Source organism: Acanthochromis polyacanthus, chromosome 14, assembly GCF_021347895.1.
Source record: "Acanthochromis polyacanthus isolate Apoly-LR-REF ecotype Palm Island chromosome 14, KAUST_Apoly_ChrSc, whole genome shotgun sequence".
In the NCBI taxonomy this organism is placed as follows: domain Eukaryota; kingdom Metazoa; phylum Chordata; class Actinopteri; family Pomacentridae; genus Acanthochromis; species Acanthochromis polyacanthus.
In genome coordinates this window covers 38,061,336-38,082,683 of record NC_067126.1, presented here as the reverse complement: position 1 = coordinate 38,082,683, position 21,348 = coordinate 38,061,336, and the positions used below count along the sequence as shown (strand labels likewise).

Sequence of the window (21,348 nt, the reverse complement as noted above, 5' to 3'; positions counted from 1 at the left end):
GACCGAAACGCTCAGTGTTCACAAACAGTGATAGAAAATCGGATTCTTTCAGCACAAAGCGGTGCAACGACTGCTCGACAATAAATCCACTGCAGCGAAATCTGTTTCAGATTCATCAGAGGACAAAATGTTTCGAAAAGTGATTTGTTTGCTCTCAGTTTGTCCTTCATTTGAGAGTAAAAAAGACATTTCAAACTTCAAATGCGCGTCCCCTGACCTAGAAAAAAAAATGCGTGCAGAAGAAAGGAAAAGAGGAAAATACAGCAGCGTTAACTATTAAACAGTCACAGCGTATTCAGTCCAAATTGTAATATGCACAGGACGATACACCACAGCTGGGTTTCCATTACCCTTAGATATGCGCAAAATGTAAATAGCGCAATAAAAAACTGGTAATGGAAACACCTGAATTTCGGAAAAGGACTAAAATATCGCTTAAAAGTTTTTACGCTCTCATGAGGTGGTTTTTCAGACGTTTCGATATTGAAAAATATCGCAAAAGCGCCATGGAAAAACTTTTTCCACAATTATATGTCACCAGATGTGACGTACCTGGTCACATGACCAGTTCTCTCGGAGTAAACATGGCGCGGTACGTGTGGACAGAAGAGGAGACCGAGACTTTTCTTGCCATTATTCTTGAGAAAAACATCACTGCTAGCCTAGCCGTGCTAGACAACCCACGGCAACAAATTTAATTCTCTGCCAGGGTGGGTCAAGTTACCCTCCATAAGGCTCGAGGCTGGATTCTCCTAAAACTGGCCGGACCAATCACCATGACGTGTAGAGTCAGAAGGCGGGCGTAACGAAGTGACGACAGAGGCGCGACGATTCTGACAGAAACAACCGGCGCACAATAAACAGTTATCTTTCGACTCGGCTTTGGCCACAGCCCTTAAAGATTTGAAGCTAAAATTCAACTTGAAAGATAAACAAAGGACGGTACTGAAGTGTTTCATTGAGAAGAAAGACGTATTTGGACTTATGCCGACGGGATATGGCAAATCCTTAATATACCAGTTGACACCGCTGGTTGGGAAGCTAATGGGACTTAGCCACAATCCGCTGGTGCTCTGAGAACTACGTCAGCCTATTCGTTGTGTTGATTGGTTGTGTACCTACCCAATTGCTGCAGAGTGATTTGATAGACAACCTTTCAGCCCGCCTCCCTCCCTGTCGAGCTTCCCAAGACCCTTGTGCCGTCAGAAACATGGGTATAGCATGGCTAGGCTACATCACTGCCATGCTAGACAGCAAACAGCAGAGGAATGCAGAGTGTTCTAAGGAGATAGAAGCGTCCATCTTCCTGCAGTGAAATCTCGCGGGATGATATTTTACGAGAGTTATGATGCTTCTGCCTAGAACAACCTTCAATGGAAACACGTTCAAAGCGCAAAAATACTTTGTCGAACTTTTATTTTGCGAAAAACTGTAATGGAAACCCAGCTAATGATGGACATCTGCATTATTCTGTATGACTTCACTTAAATATATCTGGGCTCCAGTCACGCTTCTCACTCATTGTTAAAACTCCATTTTAGCAAACTAATATTTCCAAGAATTCAGACTTACACCACAACAAATGCTTCAGTAGTCTCAGAGTCAGCCAAATTCTGCTGAGATTTAACAAAAACTGTGATCAATTTGTTAAAAATTGCTAGTGAACGCGGCGTTTATCTGTTCATCCATGTTCTTCTACGTACCTGGAGTTGTGCCCCAGCAGGCTAAGCGGGTCATTCCAGATGTTTCTCCTCGGGGATTCCGAGGTGTTTCCAGGCCGGATGAGATACGCAATCCTTCCAGTGAGCTCTAGGTATACCTCAGGGTTTCCTTTCAGCTAGACGGGACTAGAAAGGCAGCCTCATCTGACACCTAAACACCTTGGCTGACTCCTTTTAATGCAACACTAACACTTGAAACAGTCTAAAATTAGGAGGACAAAACAAACAACTCACCTTGATTTTTCGTGTGCAGGACGACTCAGTCAATGATCTGAAAACTGTGGGAATAATCTGACAGTTTAATCAATTTAATAAAAAAACTAAACGGGTGAGGTGGGAATTGAGCGTACCCTTTAATAAAAAAACTCCACAAGTTCAGTGGTCCCGTTTTCCTGGGTCGACTACATTTGTTTCTCTCAACAGAACTAAAACCGAAAACAAACATTAAAACCAACGAGATAAACACATAATCAGTCACTACGCGATGTCACGTTAAATTCAAGTGTGTTCAGTCAGTAGTAAATACATCGGCTTCTCGAGGAAATACGTTAAAAGTGCTCACATGTAGAGAGGAAAGGCCTCATGCAAGAGCAGGTTTGTTCCTAAGTGGCATCTACAAGCGATTTAAGAGAACGCGAATGCAATTTACGAGAGGTTTCCTACAACAATTCCCACATAGAAGCTCTGAGTGCAACTCCTTGATCTGAATGAATTATTTTCCACATTCTGGTTCAGTAATTTTGTTAGCTCTAGCGTCACATTTTAGCATGGCGAGCTAAACCGTGCAGTATTTGTTGGGAAACATCTTTTGGGACAAGTGCCGTCTCGTGATTTTCATGCAGGTCCAGATGAGCCTCTATCTGAGCTGTATCCAGGCTTCTTATTATGACTGTATACACTGCTGAGCTCGTGGCAGCTCGGCGGTGTTTTTATACTCAGATTTTCTGCAACGAAACTCGCCCACGAATGGAGCAGAACGGTTTGGTAGCAATTTTATCTATGCTAATTATCCAAATGACTAACCTACACTCGCTTTATGCAAACAAGCGTCACAGAAAAGCGTAAGGACGGGTCGAGGATAGCAACACAAACCTGTTCTTGCGTGAGGCCTGATGTAAGACTGGAGTACATTCCCTACCTGTGTGTATTAGGCTACTTTTTACATTAAAACTTCCCTGCGTCTCCCTCGGGTCGCTTCGCTCAGTCAGCAGCTTTATGATTGGCGTCTCTACATGTGCAGAGCGGCGGTGAAGCCACTCAAACCTTTCATCATGCTCTCTCAAAGGCACCAGTCTTCTGATGTGAACTAGAGCCTCTGTGTAGTCCAGATCCCTGATGTGCTGCCCGGTTCACATGCCAGAGTTCACTCGACTCCTCCCCTTCAAGGCTTTCAACATTTTCAAAGCTGCCAGTCCTCCTTTGCTCTCTATACCGATCCGAACTCGGCCATCCAGGCTTCGTACTTTTCCAGGTCTGCGGCAGAGACGGACTTTGAGATCTTCTTCAGCGTCAGGGTGAAGTCCTCCATGGTCACGGGCATCTGCAGCTCGTCTTTGGACAGGGCTCGGATCTCCTCGGGGCTCAGGCCTTGGATTCGGCGGCGCATCGCCATCATGGACGCGTCCCTGACGAGAAGAGCACGGGTTATTCACCGCGTATTAAACATGGTAATTGTACTGTTTTAAATTCCATATTTGAAGAGTTTTGCTCCCGTCAGGAAGGATGGAGTCGAGGCTGTGACGAACTCCTGCAGGCTACGGTCTGCATGTGGAGGAGACACACATCCAAGGTCGATGAAACACTGAGTCAGAGACGAGCACAGACAACTTTGGCAACATAAAATACCCTCCATTCCCTGCATAGCTACAGTAGAAAGGATCCTCATATCAAGGACTGGGCTTGTAGCAGAAAACATCGATTACATCGCACTTACAAATAACATACCGCTGAAGCAGATAAGCCATTTCTGATCATACTTTTTTATGTATACTTTAGAGTGTTTTACATGGCAATGATGAAGCTAAATGAGCATCAATACTTTCAGAATGTACCTGAGCTTCTGTTCAAGTGAGTCTGAGCCAAAGTAGGGAAGAAATCCGGAGAGGACGGACGCAGACACACAGAGAGAAATATAATCCGATCGTCGTTTTGTATGTAATTAGTCCTGAGTTTATATGATTATGTACAGAATTTAGGCTAATTAGTAGCAGCTAATGTTGCTTGGTGGTTTGCTAATCATACTGAAATAAGGATGATGGACCTGCATAAGTAAGTAGCTCTTAACCCTGTAAAAAACGCTGTTGCAAAAATACATCAGTTTTAGCTTTTTTAATTATTATTTTCTATATCTATCTATCTATCTATCTATCTATCACTGTAGATGTATAATAGGAATTTAAAGGATGGATGGTTTAAATTATTTTATTGACTGCAATAAAAACCCAAACACCACCTGACATGAAGCCTAAGTTTAGATATTTTATGTGCTTTTTCAGTGACTACAAATGTTTTCAGTTTAATGTGGCAGAATGTGTGCCATCCTCACACCTCAGCCTTTATTGCTGCTTTCTCTACAGCCGGCAAAACATCACCATCATGCAACAAAACAATAAATAGTCCTGATTGTCAAATAACCGACATAAACCAGATGTCCCACACCTTAAGCATCCTCATGCTGATCAGACTTTCCTTGTGCACGCCTGTAAACTTCACGTTGTCAGTGATTCAGCTTTTGAGGCGAAAGTAAATACTTGCTCACAAAGACATGCAATTTGTCTCTCCAGCGCAAAGCACGCACAGTCTTCAGTCGCTTGTTATGTCATAATGATTTAAATGGATGCTACACAACCCCCTGCAGCCTTATATACTGCTTTTGCAGTCACACATACAGTCTATTCTAGTATTTTCTTTATAAAATCCAACAGCAGCGAACACAAAATTAGCTTTTCTACACCATCAATAGTGCTGCTAATGTATCACAATACGAAAAGTTTCCGTATGCACTCGTTATCTTGGAACACAATTCATATACAGCATGTTTACTAGGAAAGACAGAGTTAGAAAAAATAACATCCACATAGATTTCTATCTGGTTCCTGTTCTCAAGGCTTAAATTTGTACCAGTCGGAAAGTCCGTCGCTTCAGTTGGCTGTGTCTGGAAATCATTTTACACAATCTAAGTCTGTCTTCAAGAGTGCTGTTAGATTTTAAAAAAGAAAAATGGAGATGAGTTTTACAATGGGCTGTCGTTTCATTTAGATTAGATTATACTGGACGGATTCCACCAACATTAATGTGTGCTGATATGAATCTTTTTATTATTTCAGCGAATGAAAGACGATCCGATAACGGGCCGACAATCAGTTTCTAAATGCTGTGGCTTTGCACAACCACACACACCTGCAGACGTTGGTGATGTCGGCTCCGGAGTAGCCCTCGATCTTCTCCGCAATGAGATCCAGATCCACGTCGGCGGCCACCTCCACCTCCCTCAGGTTGATCTTTAGAAGCTCCACACGACCCTCAGCTGCACACGCAGATCAAACAGCGTTAATGAGACATTCCGCAGTGCGAGTCGATAATAATTACTTTGGTTTTGAGCTGCTGTGTGCTATGCGGCTTTTGTCAGACGGCTGTTTCGTCTGCGTGAGGCCGTTGAGGTCACCTGTAGGCAGCGGGATGTAGATCCGCTTCTCCAGCCGCCGCCGCAGCGCCTCGTCGATGTCCCAGGGGAAGTTTGTCGCTGCCAGAACCATCACCATCTTAGAGGGGTCGTCATTCTCCAGGGCTCCCCCAACACCTGGTCACGAAACCGCACATAAATAATAACGTATTAAATAATATTAAGATTTTGCAAATTTTTAATAAATTTGGGGAATTTTTTGCGGAATTTTTGGATGTTTTTCAGACGAGGGAAGAATATTTTTTGGTGCCGTAAATGAGGACAACAGGAGGGTTAAGAAAGTACAACCATGAACGCAGAATTGTGACAGTTCAGTTCCTCTGATATGTTTATCGAATGATGACGTGGTGCTCAAACTAAGAGCAGATTAAAAGCGAGAGAGCACCTCCACAGTCCTGCGAGTTAGTCTAATTAACTCTGGTGTCGTCCTGCACGTCAAAATCGACCCGTTTTAAAGTTTGAAAATGTGGAAAAAAAAAACATATTTTCAAAGTAAAACTTCTGTTGTCCACATTTTCAACATTTTTGAGAAATCTCTGAACATTTTCGGTGGAAAAACAGAAATGTTAAAAATGTTTAAGAACATTCACACACACACACACACAAAAAATCAACCAAAATCCAGCGAATTTCACTGGATTTTGGTTCATTTTTTTGTGAATGTTCTCAAAGAAAATAGAGGTTTTACTGATATATAATAATAATAATAATAACTTTATTTATAAAGCACTTTCCTTCAAAGTGCTGTACACAGAAATAAAAACAGATAAATAAAAACAATAAAAATGGAACAATAAAAAAAGACATCAGTTAAACAAACAATTACTTTATGGAATCACTTTAGATATTTTTGGGATTTTTTTAAAGATTTTTACTCATTTTTAAAAAAAAATATTTATAAGAATTTTCTTGCTAAATTCTGAGAATTTTTTTACATAACACTTTTCAGGGAAACTTTAAAGGAATTATTGGAATTTTCTTCCTGAAAGTTCTGCAAATTTTCTGAAATTTGGGGAATTTTTAAAAAAAATTTTAAGACAAGGAAACTATATTTTTGGTGCCCGTAAACGAGGACAACATGAGGGTTAATATTGCTCTAAAATTCTCGTCCAATACAGCCTTTTTTATCTTGCATGAATTACCAGGTGAGATCCTGGACTCTTTCTACAGATCAGCAGATTCAGTCAATTCAACGACAAAGTGTCTCACCTCCCAAAACACCATATTTTGTAAGAAAAACACTAATGCACCTGTCTTGAATAGAACCAGACTGTACAACTTGTGCTGTTAAATGAGGTTTGCAGCGGGTGTGTCCTGTACTTAGCCCTGCTGGTTGTGGACAGCGGCTACATGAGAGTTTTGACGTTCACTCAATTAAAAGTAAACAAACAGATTCCTCATAAGAGTCAAAATAATCCCAGTTCTTTATTATTGATCTTCACCAGTAACTTAAACTTGATCATAAACAAAATAATGAAACGCAAGGAAAGTCTACAAGGTTTTTGTGTCAACATGGTAACCGTTTTCTGACCGCTTCACCTTCCCACTTCTGCTCCACTCACCATCCATCTGGATTAAAAGCTCAGATTTAACCCTCCGGCTGGCTTCGTGTTCATCCGATGTTCCTCTCCTTCCACAGATGGAGTCAATCTCATCGATGAAGATGGTTGTTGGTGCATAAAATCGGGCCTACGGAAAAAGAAGTTCTTGTTACACATATATAATCGGCTGCATTCTCCTGCAGCGCTTTTATGCAAAACGCTTTCTAACTAGATTTTCTTTCATCCATTCTAAACATGTGCACCCTGATGGCACACTGCAAAAACTCTAAATCTTACCAAGTCTGTTTGTCTTATTTTTAGTCAAAATGTCTCATCCCACTTGATTTAAGATAAATTCACTTAACAAGTCACATTTCAGCAGATGGAAGGTCTAGTTTGAAGACAATGCAGCTTAAATATCTCATTAAGTCAAACAATCTTGAAATTATCTTGTTTTGAGTTGAATTTTACAAGAAAACTCAAAATAAGTTTAACCCTCGTGTCGTTCTGCGAGTCAAAGTTTAAAAACGCAAAAAAAAAAAGTATATTTTTATAGTGAAAACTTCCAAATTTTAAATTTTTTGGGGGGGAAATTTTTGAACATTTTTTGGTGGAAAAAAAGAAATGTTAAAAAAAAGTTTCTTTAAGAACATTAGGAAAACAATTCGCTGGATTTTGGTTGATTTTTTCCCAAATGTTCTTAAAGAAAAATATTACAACTTTTACTGATATATGTGGAATCACTTTAGATATTTTCCCAAATTTGGGATTTTTTTAAAAATAAAACATTTAAGGGAAACTTTCAAGGAATTTTCTTCCTGGACATTTTGTAAATTTTTTATAAATTTGGGGAATTTTTTGATGTTTTTTTTCAGACAAGGGAACAATATTTTTTGGTGCCGAAAATGAGGACAACAGGAGGGTTAAGACACCTAAGCTTGACGATCCTGGTAAAATAGAGCTTAAAATGAGTTTTACCAGCTAATTTTAAGATCTCAGTATGCTAAATATCACATCTTATTTAAAGAAATCTTACCAAGCTGCTTTTCACTTGTTCTATTGGCAGGTTTTTTTCACTTAGTTCAAGGTAAAAATTCTTTAAAATAAGTTTTTTTTTCTTGTTTTGAGAGGGGCATTTTTTCCAGTGCAGTGAGCTACGATGCCGGGGTTTGGTGTTTTGCCCACACACACTTGCCATTTCAAAGAGCAGACGAACAAGCTTTTCGGACTCGCCCCTGTACTTGGAGGTGAGGGTGGATGAGGACACGTTGAAGAAGGTCGTCCCGCATTCTGTGGCCACAGCTTTGGCTAGCATGGTCTTCCCGGTCCCTGGAGGGCCAACCATTAACACACCCTGAGAAAAAAAAAAACAGAGGTCAAGAAGCACTTCAATAAATACCCACAATCGGAAGGGATTATGCTTTGTTTTTGAAAGTTTGTTTTGAATATTTCCACATAAAAAGAAAACGACAACAAAAGACAATGAACAAGCTGCTCAAGAAGGAGCGGGAAGAAGCCAAAGCTCGTCTAATCCCACCCCTTCTCCTTACACAATGACTGCAAATCTATTCATTCTGCTTCTTCAAAACACTCCCATTTATAAGCAATAATAAAAACAACAACAATAAGAATAATAGTATACATGATTTAGAATATACACCAATGTGTCAGTTTACATTCACACAAAAGGACTTAACAACAAAACACAACAGAAAGAAAAGACCTGACTTATAAAAAAATATTAAACAAATCAGTAATTATAAATGGTAACCTGTGAACTAGGGCTGGCCCGAATAGTGGTTTCTGGACTCAAAATATTTGGGTCCTATTAAAGACGAATATCCGAATATTCGTTCCGCCCCGTAATGTCCGACCATAGACTGTATATAAAGATGGACATAGCATCTAGCTCCAGAATTGAAGCCAACCCGGAAGTGTCAAAAACTTGCAATATCCCGCCGTCCGCTAGGGTTGGCTCCAAAAAGCTTTTGCTCCATAGACCCCAATGCATTTTTGGAAAAAATAAAATGTGATAGACTGATGTTCTACAGCTCAGGATTTTTTTCCTGTTAGTTTTCATGGTCAAAATGAGAGATCAGGTGGCCGATCTTAAAATAAATCAATACTGAATTTTAAATAAATCGTTAAAGTTGGCGGAGCCAGGGGGCGTGGCTATACTTGATTGACAGTCCTATTGGCTGGTCCTGCCCCTAGTTGCTCTCTGGTCCAGTCTGTTTGATGACGCTTTTTACGTCACTGGCTCCAAAAATCCAAAATGGCGACCAGGAAGTAGCAAAATCCGGGCCTCATTTTCTCGGCGTTGAAACCAACGGGTGACGTCACGGTTAGTTCACGCCTGCGTCCGATGTGGACGCGCGCACGCTTGTGGCGGAGACGGCCCGAATATTTGGATCCGTTCGTCTGGTCTCCTGGGTCCAAATTTTGCCTTCGTTTTGTCTTCAGTTAAACTGAAGAATTCCCAAACAGCGGAGGTCTTCAGCATCTTGTCTTGTGTTTATGCAACGAAGTGAAGCGTGACGTCAGAGTCGGCAGCAACCCGGCCATTCGGGTGGTGGTAAGAAACAGGAATGGATGAGCCGAAGTGGACCGAAGGCGAAGGGAAGAGACGCGCTCCAAATATTTCAGGATACTGCCGTAGCGAACGAATATTTGGATATTCGGGTCCAGCCCTACTGTGAACACCCAGTGACTGTGAAAACATTAACTTGTATTTAGTTTTAAACTGCTCTGTTTTTGACGTTGTTTTATCTCCTCACCCAAACTGTTTTACCCCACAGAATAAAATGCAGAATATTTTTCTGTTTGTACGGTTTTTGTTTATTTTGAAGCTGTATTCTCCTCTTAAATGATTTCCCCCGTCTCGATCCCTAAACAATCTCTGTAAATCTTGTGGCAAAACATTATTTTTAGCTTTGAACATGAACAGACGAGGCTGGTTTCTGTCGCTATCAGTATTCACTTCATCCGGGAGAATATTACATTAGTGCATGGCCCGAACTTCACGTTTCTTTCAGATTTTATTTTATTTTATAAAATGCACTTAACATTCTCCTGGTCTGAGTTACATGTGAAGATAGATACCATGTTAAATATGAAGGTGGTTTAGCTCAAAGACAGGAAATAACAGCACAGACTAGCTCCGTCTGAATGTCTACAAAAATCAATCCACCAACAATTCTAAGAGTCGTTTCTGATGGGAGAGACTTAACGTTAGAATGGCCGGAGGATATTTTCTTCATCATTAAAATGGATTCCCTTCAAATCCAGATAAACAGCTCACCGTGTCCCTTTCTTGCTTTTGTTTTTATGTGCAATCAGTTGCAAATGTTGTGTCTAAGGACCCATCATATTAGATAAAATTGCCAAACCAGAATGCAAATCTCTTCTGCAACCATTATTACTCTCACCGCCGCTCTGACGTCTAACATTCATGCACCTGGTTTGTGGCTGTTGCTATGGTGACAACATGACCCACAAGGGGGAAGGCTCAGTGACGTAATCCATTAAGTTTTTTAACAACCTGTTGTCCCTGGTGCCTCAGACTCCATTTAGACTAAGGTGTCTTGTATTTTATGTTGGAATGTATCAATCGGATTTTCGATATAAAACACTTATGCAGATGGGATTTATCAGAATCTCAGCAGGAGCAGGCGGGAGAGGAAGTGACGGGAGGAAATCCTGCAGAGGAGGACTGACGAAGCCGACCTATACGACTAAATGTCAGTGCTAATGAATCGCACACCTCCGGTCGACCTGTGTGGCCGTAAAACAGTCATGAATTTAAAACGTCCTTCCTATTTTACTGAACGTTCAGCTATGTGGAAAAAATGTTGGCTGCATCCATTTAAAGCAGATAAAACCTCAATTATGCATGCATATATCAGACAAATGGAAAAGCACTGTGCTGCTGTTGAAAAAAGCAATGAAGTATTGACCCTCACATGGTGAGCCTCAGGGGGGGGAAAGAAGCCTCACATGATGAAGTTCAACAGAGGCTGATACAGAAGAAAACTCATGCAGACACCGAGAAGCAGTAGTAGGTCCACCATAGAGTTAAGACTGCTCTTAATCCTCCTGCTGTCTTCATTTACAGGCACCAAAAAATATAGTTTCCTTGTCTGAAAAAAATTTGCAAAACTTTCAGGAAGAAAATTCCAATAATTCTTTAAAAGATTCCCTTAAAAGTTTTACTTAAAAAAAATGGCAAGAAAATTCTTGCAAATATTTAAAAAAATAGTAAAATTTTTCCAAAAAAAAATCCTAAAAAAATCTAAAGTGATTCCATAGTAAAACTTCTAATATTTTCTTTAAAACTTTTACACTCCTATTTCTTAACTGCAGGAGTCGCTAATAAATAAATCATTCCCAACCTCTGGTAAACACAAAGAACAGCTCTGAAGTGCATCACAGTGCCCTTCAATCACACCAAAGAGCCTCTGAAAAGTATCAGACAAGTCCTGTAACATCACTGGACTAAGGAAGCTGCCCGCCAGTAAGGATGGCACACCTGGGCAAAGATTAGTGTGAAAATAATTGGCCAAAATGTTGCAGTTTTGTTGATTTTACCTCTAACTTTCACTTAGCTGGTGCAAAAGGCTGCAGGAAGCCTACAGTGGTGGGTGTGTTACAACAACCTGTCAAAGGTTCTGCAGACAAACAGATTGTGTGACACTGCAGAAATCCTCTCTTTTGACTTCTGTGATTTCTTAAAAAGCACGCTAAAGACGCATATACAGCCGTGCGCGTACCTTCCAAGGGCGACGAATGCCCTTAAAAAAGTCAGGCATCCACATGGGCAACACCACAGCTTCTCTCAGCAGCTTCTTTGCATCTTCCAGATCAGCGATGTCATCCCTGCAAATAAAGAATCAGTCATGTGCGCTGAGGAAATCTGCCCCGGTGGCAAAACCTACAAAGCGGCGTCACTCAGAATCAGTGCATGCTTCCATACCAGTGTACGTTGGGGTTACGGGACACGATGTCTCTCTCCAGTGAGTCCACTAAGTCACTGTCATATCCTGTGCCATCAAACTTCTTCTGCTCTACATCCCCCTCCGCATCTCCAGACGGTTTCTTTCCCTGATGAAGATAAAAAAAAGATGGAAAAAAGTGAATAAAACCAAACAGGCATTCTTTACAGACAGACTGACTCATTTGTTGAGGACCTCATCCTGTTGTTGATCTGTCCACTCAAGCCCCAATCAGCTGCTGCAGTCCTACCTTATCATCCTTGGACTTTGTGCCTCGGGCGTCTCTGGATCCTGGCCGGTCTGCTTTAGAGCCGGCCTGACCGCGGCCTCCTGGTCCCGCCCCTCGGTGCTGCAGACCAGGCGAGTCCTTTCTCTGCTGCTTCATGCCGCTGTTGGGCCGCTTCACCGGAACTGGATTCCTACAGAGACGCACAGGGACAACGCTCTATAGCTGGATGAAAGCACAACACAGCTATAGACAGAAACATCGCAGATAATTTGCTGTGATATTATCGCGTGCCAAGTGTTCCCACAGAGCGGCATCAATTCATAACCTGTTCTGCTGTTTCCATGTGAAGGTTAAGCTTTGGCGAGTCACGCTGTGCTGGTAGAGATTAAACTGATTATGCAAAACATGTCTCTTTGTACTTCAAAGCGTTTCCTTATAGAGCTTTTTTGTCGCACAGAGTTTCAGGGTAACATCATTAGCAGTCACTGCCACTGAGAACATAAAAAACTAATAATCTGGATCACATTCGGCAAACGAGCTGGAATTTGATCAATCCGAAGATGCCAAAATATCCAAATACTGTTGTCTTAACACTATTGGATCATTAATTGCAGATGAATGCAATGAGATCTAGCAATATGAGGAGCAGCGTTCAGCTTTCGGTGTGTTGTTACGCAATTTAACGACTGCCTTAAGTTATCAGAGAGCTTCAATTATATGGAGCAATAAAATGTTCATGCGCAAAACATCTCAGTTTTTCATTAAGTGTATTCTTATAAACGCCGCATAATATATAGGACTCAACATTGGTTGGTGGGGGTGTAGCTTTAACCCTCGTGTCTTTACTGTAGGTCAAAATTGACCCGTTTTAAAGTTTGAAAATGTGGAGAAAAATATGTATTTTCACAGTGAAACTTCTGATGTCCACATTTTCAACATTTTTGGGAAATCTTTGAACATTTTTTGGTGGAAAAAAAAAGAAATTTAAAAATGTTTCTTTAAAACCATTCACAAAAAAATCAAACAAAATCCTGCGAATTTTGTTGGATTTTGGTTGATTTTTTTGTGAATGTTCTAAACAGAATATTAGAAGTTTTACTGATATATATGTAATCAATTTTTTGGAAGATTTTTATTTAGATTTTTAAATATTTACAAGAATTTTCTTGTCAAATTTGGGGGATTTTTGAAAATAAAATTTTTAAGGGAAACTTTTAAAGAATTATTGGAATTTTTTTCCTGAAGGTTTTAAAGATTTTCAGAATTTTTGGGGAATTTTTTTGCTGAATTTTTGTATTTTTTTCAGACAAGGAAACTATATTTTTTGGTGCCCGTAAATGAGGGCAACAAGAGGGCTAAAACACTGCAACAACACTTACACTACGTTACGTTTTTGTACAAATATCTCAAACAAAAATTTTTTTTCTCGTAAATACATTAAAAACTTCACCTATATATTTCAGATGTCAGTGGGAAAAGAAGAAAGGTAAAACTCCTACACACACCTGTGCTCTGCAGGAATTGGAGGCGGCCAAACCGTTGGGTCCTCAGGTTTCTCCTCAGGCTGAGGGGCGAGGATGTCGATCGGCTTCTCTGACTTAAAGCTGTCGAGCGTCGCCATGATGCCTTTTACTTGCTCATACTCCTCGGTCAGTTCCTGCTTGATCTGGTCACAAACAGAAGAAGACCACTATATTAGAACTGCATCACGGGAAAATACATTTAAAAATGAAATGCTGACATGCATAGATATCTGTAGTAAATCCACACAGGGTTTAGTGTAAAGCTTTAAAGTGTCAGGAAGGAATATTTGGATTAAAGAGTCTGACAAAAGCAAATTAAACTCACTTGCTTAAAAAATTCTATTTTCCAAGTGAGCTTAACAAAACAATAGATTGCAATTATTAAATATGTTTCAATAAAAGGCAGCTTTCTTGAAATAAAATACATTTTTCCTTCAAAATAAAATCAGCATACTGGGCACAAAAATTAATTTTATCATCCAGGGTGGTTCCCAAATGACCAATTATAAAATTACAGCTTCGGCTAGAAAGAAACATTGTGAGATCAATCATGCATCTCATTTATTAATAACAATAATAAGAATAATACATTTTATTTTTAATGCATTTTTCATTTAAGCAAAATCCCAAAGTGCTACATTAAAGATATAAAAGGACAAAAACAAAACAAGCAGGTAAAATAGAAATAAAATAATTAAAATTTCAGGGACACATTCAATTAAAAGCTTTGTTAAAAAGAAACAAACTTTGCAAATTTGCTCTTAATGAACAATTACTGTTATAACAAAACACCACATGGTATTCCTAGAGAAAGTTTCTTCTAAATATTATAAATATATCAAGTAAAATTGAAAGTTATTTATAAAGATATTGTAGTAAGCCTGTTGACACGTGACTCACTACTTTAGATTAAATAATTCAGAAAGCCTTGGGGTCATTTTGGATGATTTTTTTTGTCTTTGGGATTAATTTTGAGTCATTTAGGACAAATTTCATGTCATTGTGGACTAATATTCTGAAATTATGGAAAATTTTCAAGTCATTTTTGGATCATTTTGGACAATCTTCTTGTCAATTTCCACAAGTTTTATGTCAGCTTGGATCATTTCTCATCCTGTTGGATCATTTTTGTACCTTTGGGATAATTTTCAAGTCATTTAGGACAAATGTCATGAATGAAATGAACATAAAACAACATTACTTTTTTATTTTAAATAAAAATGTGTGCAAGATATATCCTATGGACTTCAAAAGTTCCTCAATTATATATTGACCCACAGTACACCTGGGGACACTCACCTGTTGCCATTTGACTTTCAGTGCAGGGTCTTTGAGGGTCTGACAGTGCTTGTGGATCTGCTGAATGACTCCCTGGTAGTATACGATGGAGGAGTCATAGTTCCCAAGCAAGGCGTACTCACGACCCTTCTTGGCGTTGTCACATATCTCTGCCAAATTCATGCTGGGGAAAAAATACATGACGAGCAAAACCAAAAACAAGTTACTGCAGTACCTCTCTGGATATTGGCACAATGAGGTGGCTAACGTTAGCTAGTTTCAACATACTGCCATTACACATTTTAACAACATGCTAGGTGTCCTCATTATAAATGCTTGTTATTGTTAGCGGGATGTTCCATGTAAGTCAGTCGACTTACAATTTAGCTGCTCCGCCCGGTAAAACGTGGTAGTTAAGATAGCTGACTTCGAAGACAGTGATTTTTAATAAACACGTTGCTGTCAGACAATTCACTTCACGGTTAAACGAGCGCTTAAATTCAAATTAGCGTATTTTCCTGTCTACATCCAGTAACGTTACAGACGTTAGCATTGTTGCTAGCTCGCTGCTAGGCCACAGACTGAAAACAACACGAATAAATAAACACAACTTAATCCTCCCGGGAAGCGCTAAATATGCACGGAGACAACAACAACCGACCTACAAGTTAAATTACATTTCTATCTACATTTCAGAGGTGAAAATAGCTCTTGTACCTGCATGAAAAGCGCTAGTTTGTGCGTTTTTTGAATCAGAGGTCCACTATTGAGGAAAGTGTTACCATGGCCGCAGAGAGACGCCGTGTGGAGAATACAGACTGCAAAGTGTTGCCTTCATGTACTCGCGGAAGCCTCGGAAATACGACGACGCGACTCGTCGATTGAGCTCATCAACAAAGAAAGCTTTAACGGAGTAGACATAACGCCAGCAAAGCCTCGCTTTTAAATTAATTTCATTGAAAAAGTAGAAGATTCGCCTAGTTAATAAACGTCCTTATTAGCTTTGCGTTATATATAAACACTTGAGATTAGCTTTGACTACAGCGTTGGCTATTTTACATGATTTCCCTAACGCATCATCAGAGCTAAGGCTATGCAAACGCTGGCCACTGATTGTCGCTAAAATAAGGCCAAACACTACAAACCAGGATGTTTTTTCTTTTCTTTGTATTTATATATTTACACCACAAGATCATTGTAAAAGCTGTTCTGAAGCTTTTGATCATATGATCTTTATCAGTACATTGTGGCTACTCTAGCTGTAATAAAAATTGTAAATGTTTAACTTTTATTGACAGCTGAATGAATGAAGAAATGAATGCAGTCAGTGTTCTTATGCCTTATATCTATTACTACAGGGCCTACGAGAAAAAACAGAAGTAATAGCTACTACATTGTTCAAGAAGTGACAAAATGAAAAGTGAAAATGACTCAGCGCATGACTTATCTGTCGAGAAGACCGCAGCATCTGCATCAAACACCAGAAACCCCAAAAAGTGAAATTATGATACAGATAAAACCTTTTTTTATTGATTTGCAGCTTCACATTGCCACAGACCTCCATACATTTTCCAAAGTGTGTGCATTTTTGTACACATGCAACATATTTATCAGTTGGTTGGGATTATTTTCCTCAACTTTACGGACCGATGAGTTTGTACTCAGCCATGCTTTTCAAGTGAACTAAGTGGATTTGCATGTTGTCAACAGACAGCTACATTTTGTCACTTGTGCTGTTGGTTTTGACGGGGCTGTGTCCGAAGAACTGTGTATGTAAATGAGCATAAACAATCAGTAACTGCACCAAACCTCATGGTGCATATAGAAGGTATGTTTTTTTAAGAGCAAAAATATCACTTTAACAAATCGATTGCATTTTGTCACAGTTTCAGTGTATCTTATTGGTCCCTTTACACACACAAAAATCTATTTTTATTTCAACTCACTGCCTGCGTTGAGCTCTGTAGATACATTATAGTGCTGTAATGCTGCTACGCTGTTGATCGTTGCATATCATGTATTATGACTTAAATGCTAAAGTGCACACTGCAATGCTCTGTTCACTGACTCAAAGTGATTTTATGTGCAGTTTAAGCTACAAATACTTGGCATACTTTCATATCCATTCATGCATTTCACTGAAATGTTGGTTCAATAATGTGCAAACTTAAAGGCCAATCCTGTCACCAGCTGTGCCTTCTATTAGACAGGAGACACGGTAAAACATGAAGCTTCTGTCCTGCCTACCCTACAAACACAAGAGGACTTTCTGCATTTAGTTGTAGTGATAGGAAGCTCTGTTCAACAGTGCTTTTCTCAGCACCATTATTACTCCTCAAGGCTGTAGCGGCCTTCATACACAATGAGTACACGGATATAGGTTTTAGGCGACCTCAGCACTGACAACTCGCTGATTCCTGCTCTTTCTGGTTCCACAGATGCCTGACATCCGTCTGACTCGGCTGCTTCAGTCTCAGCGGTTTGTGATTCTTCAGCCTGTAAGCCAAAGTCAGAAAGATGGCATCGACATGTTCCTTCTCAGCAGGGTCCTTGGCCGAAGTCTCAAACAGCGGGAAATCGTAGCTGTCAGCGAGACACTGAGCGGCCGATGTGGGCACCTCCCGGCGGTCCCTCAGGTCGCACTTGTTCCCCACCATGATGCGAGGCACCAGAGGCCCCACACAGTGTCGGCTGCACTCTTCGATCCACTCGGGGATGCTCTTGAAGGAGGACAGGCTGGTCACGTCGTACACGAAGATGACGGCATGAACGCTGCGGTAGTAGTGCTCCACCATGCTCTTCCTGAAGCGCTCCTGACCTGCCGTGTCCCAGATCTGCAGCTGGAACAGCAGAAACAAATTTTAACGCGACTGGAAACTTTTTAAAGAGTCATGCAAGTGTGGTTTTAGATTTTTCTTCCAACAGGAGAAAAGACTAAATCCAACAATGCGGTAACCCGTCTTCTAACGTCTTTATGTTGTTTGTGCTGCTATGTTCCAAGCTTATTTTTTTCCCTACTTTTGGTTGTTAATCTCTAAAGATTGGTCACAGATATAGTTTTATTTTTGAAATAGTGAACTGGATTCTAAAGGAATAAAACGTGCACTTTGTTAGAATGTTTTTAGCTTCATGGCCACAATAAAGAACAATAAAGGAACCAAAGCAGCAGTCTGGCACATTTATGTTGTAATAGTTTTTGAACAAAAATACAGGAATCCACTGATCAATAATAAAACCATTGAAGGATGAAGTGGACAGGACTGATCATGTTGTTATAATGGCTTAGAGCAGGGGTGTCAAACATGCGGTCCGTGGATCAAAAGCGGTCCTCCAGAGGGTCCAATCCAGTCCTCAAAGTGTAAAAAATCTAGAAAAGACATTAACTGCAGATTATAAATTAGTAAAACTATAAATTAAAAGTAATTTCTAGACCATGACAAGTTGTTTTGATCATAAAGTAAAATACTAGATTGTTCATTGTTGTTTTGTGCCTCATTTTTTTGTAATATTTTGGGTTTTTTTTCTTTTGTTTCTGACTTCTGTCATTTGTCTCGGTTTATTTTTTGCTTTGCATCTCATTTTTGTAATATTTTGTCGTGTTTTGTCTGACTTTTGTCATTTTGATCATAAAGTAAAATTATTCACTTCCAGATAGCTGTGACTAAATGTTTTCTCTCTTTGTAGATAAACTGTGATCTGGAAGTTGTAATGTGGAAATGACAAACTGAGGCATAATATTGCTGAAGTTGAATTTATTTTTCTTAGGAAATTTCAGGTTGCTCTCATAATGTTTTGCAAAAAGACAATTTCTTAAATGTGAACATTTTTGCACTAAAAAAAGGAAAAATTTGCAGTTGTGGTTATTTATATGTTATATGCTGTGATTTTACTGCTCCGGTCCACTGGAGATCAAATTGAGCTGAATGTGGAACCTGAACTGAGATGAGTTTGACACCCCTGGCTTAGAGGCTTACAATTCTTTTGAATCATGGGGAAAATACTGTGCATGTGTGTTGTTTACCTGGAGAAGCAACGAGATGCATTATGGGCTGGTGGAGGTGGTGTGATGCCTGCTGGAAAACCTTTCATGTGGTTGTCATTTTAAAAGCACATCACCTACCCAAACTTTGTTGCAGGCCATGTTTGAGAAACAAAACGACCAGTTTAACGTTACGAAAGTGGCCCTGAATTCCAAACATCTCAATGTGATTGAGCATCTATGGGAAACAAATCCAATCCAAAGAGATCTCAGCTTGTAAACTAGCAGGACTTGAAGGATCTGCTGCTAAAGTCTTGGCCCCCGTGCCTCGACAAGTCAGGGGTGTTTTGAGATGAAGCACTGTCGCAGCATTAGACAGGTTGTTATAATGTGAACACGTCACATAAGAATCAGATTCTTCGTCGTACCAACCCACTGTTGTCTTCACATTAGTTCTACAATCGGAAAAATACAGAACATCGTCTGCCACAAGCAAAGCATGAACCAGGAAACTGAACCAGGTGTACTCCAGACATTTTCCCAGCTGACGTTTTGACGTGTCGCAGAAGGAAAGGCAGAGGTGTAAATGATTAGGTTAATGATGTCTTAATTCCAAATAGCTGCTTCAGCGTGAGCATCCTGCTGTTGTGCCTGATGGCTCATTTCCACTCTGTCATTACCGGGAAATATAATAGCAGCAGCCAATGTTAACTTTATTAATAGCAGCTGTGCCGCTCCTGCTTTGACGAGTCAGAATGTCTGCTGTGAAAAGGGCTTTTGGGAGAGCGGCGCTGCCTCAAAGAGACTTCTGTGACAACCGATCATTTTGGCTTGACGCGAGAAGAGAAGCACAGGTGTAAATGGTAGCATTAAAAAAACAAACTGCATCACATTTGGCTGGGCTGGGACGCTTAATGCAATGGAGGAAAGGGTAATAAAATCTATTTTATCCGTGCTTTTCCTGTGATGACAAGCAAAAAGCACCAACCAGCCACGATATTAACCCTCGTGTCGTCCTGCGGGTCAAATCGACCCCGTTTAAAGTTTGAAAATGTGGGAAAAAAATATAGATTTTCACAGTGAAACTTCTGATGTCCACATTTTCGACATTTTTGGGAAATCTTTGAAAATTTTTGGTAGAAAAAAGAAATATAAAAAATGTTTCTTCAGAACATTCACAAAAAAAGAGATACAATATTTCAGTTTCATGTGTGAGGTTTCAGTTTCATTTGCAGTTTTTCTTTATCGTGTGCCAGCTTTCAATTTCAAACGCAGCATCTCATTTTCTTCCTTACAATCAGTGCCAGAATCACTTCAATATTTTTTCTATTGGAGTCATATTAGCTCACCTATTTTATTTTTATCTTACATCTATTGCTTTTTCTAGTATAGACATTTCATCTCATGTTATTATATTTCCTGAGCATTATTTGTGAAAAAAATCTGCTTAATAAAGAAAGTTTTATTTAAAGTATACAGAAAATTGGGTAAATTTGCTTTAAAGTCATTTTAAATTACATTTCTGCAGCTAAATCCACAGAGATCTATCCTTTTTCTTGCTTTTCTGTTGTGTAGCTGACATGCTTGGGTTGTGTAGTGGTTTTCTATTTTTTTGCAGACAGTAGGACATGCTGGTCATGTTAAATAGGTAGGCCAGCGTTTAGTATCAGTGTGAAAACAGACTCCAGGTTCAGCTTCTCCTCTTTCCACTGATGGACTTAGACAACTAGCGGTGGGTTTTTCCAGAAAATTAAATTAAAATCTGTTCAGACGTGTGTGTTTTTCGTGGCTCCTCTCACCTTGATGCTTTCTCCATCCAGCTCCACCGTCCTCTCTCTGAAATCGACCCCGATAGTTGCCTCTGGGTTCTTCAGGAAAGTACCCCCGCAGAACCGGTAAGTCAGACACGTTTTCCCCACGTTTGAATCTCCGATAACTATGATTTTAAATATACGAGCGTGCGTGGGGTCGTGGTCGTGATGACAGGAGAGCTCCAAGGAGTCATTTCGACCGAAAACTGTGTCAAATTCCTCCCCAGGTTTGTTTTCTATTGCCATTGCTCATCTTCTCGCTGTCTGGATGATGTTACGGAGCGGAAATCTCGCGAGAACACGAGAAACGTCCACTAGATGTCACCTGACCGAGCATCACCAGTTGGAGAGATTTACATTTATTCAGGAATTTTCTTCACGTTTTTGATTTTGTTTTATCAGTTTATGTACCTTCAAATAATTTCAGAAACAACACATAAGAAGGACAAATGGGCAGACAATCCAGTTCAGGAATAAAACACATTTAAAATATGTTGAAAATGATTTCTGGGACCCAGTTTTGGGAGTGTAATGACAAAAGCAAAAAAATGCAAAAAATCTTTGGGGATTTTAGTACACTTTATTTTATTTTA

General features: G+C 39.8%; 2 protein-coding genes across 2 annotated transcripts; both read right to left on the bottom strand.

The window, feature by feature from the left end:
- Positions 1-2,061: 2,061 nt before the first annotated feature.
- Positions 2,062-15,818, bottom strand: katnal1 (katanin p60 subunit A-like 1). Its single transcript, XM_022199201.2, has 11 exons — positions 15,683-15,818; positions 14,987-15,149; positions 13,670-13,830; positions 12,186-12,354; positions 11,917-12,044; positions 11,714-11,819; positions 8,140-8,298; positions 6,966-7,092; positions 5,386-5,520; positions 5,121-5,247; positions 2,062-3,346 (listed from the first exon to the last, which is right to left on the bottom strand). Exons 2-11 carry the CDS (start codon positions 15,146-15,148, stop codon positions 3,148-3,150), a joined length of 1,473 nt encoding a protein of 490 aa, XP_022054893.1. The 5' UTR covers position 15,149; positions 15,683-15,818; the 3' UTR covers positions 2,062-3,147.
- Positions 15,819-16,473: 655 nt separating this feature from the next.
- On the bottom strand, positions 16,474-21,051 carry zgc:101559 (Ras-related protein Rab-33B-like). Its single transcript, XM_022199202.2, has 2 exons — positions 20,744-21,051; positions 16,474-17,805 (listed from the first exon to the last, which is right to left on the bottom strand). Exons 1-2 carry the CDS (start codon positions 20,999-21,001, stop codon positions 17,359-17,361), a joined length of 705 nt encoding a protein of 234 aa, XP_022054894.1. The 5' UTR covers positions 21,002-21,051; the 3' UTR covers positions 16,474-17,358.
- Positions 21,052-21,348: the final 297 nt, after the last annotated feature.

Coding starts and splice junctions, on each gene's coding strand:
- katnal1 (XM_022199201.2), bottom strand. CDS start 15,148: ATGAATTTGGCAGAGATATGTGACAACGCCAAGAAGGGTCGTGAGTAC. Junction 12,355..13,669: donor CCAATTCCTGCAGAGCACAG/GTGTGTGTAGGA, acceptor GCGTCTCTGTAG/GAATCCAGTTCCGGTGAAGC. Junction 5,521..6,965: donor GCTTTTAATCCAGATGGATG/GTGAGTGGAGCA, acceptor TTTCGTGACCAG/GTGTTGGGGGAGCCCTGGAG.
- zgc:101559 (XM_022199202.2), bottom strand. CDS start 21,001: ATGGCAATAGAAAACAAACCTGGGGAGGAATTTGACACAGTTTTCGGT. Junction 17,806..20,743: donor TGGATGGAGAAAGCATCAAG/GTGAGAGGAGCC, acceptor CTGCTGTTCCAG/CTGCAGATCTGGGACACGGC.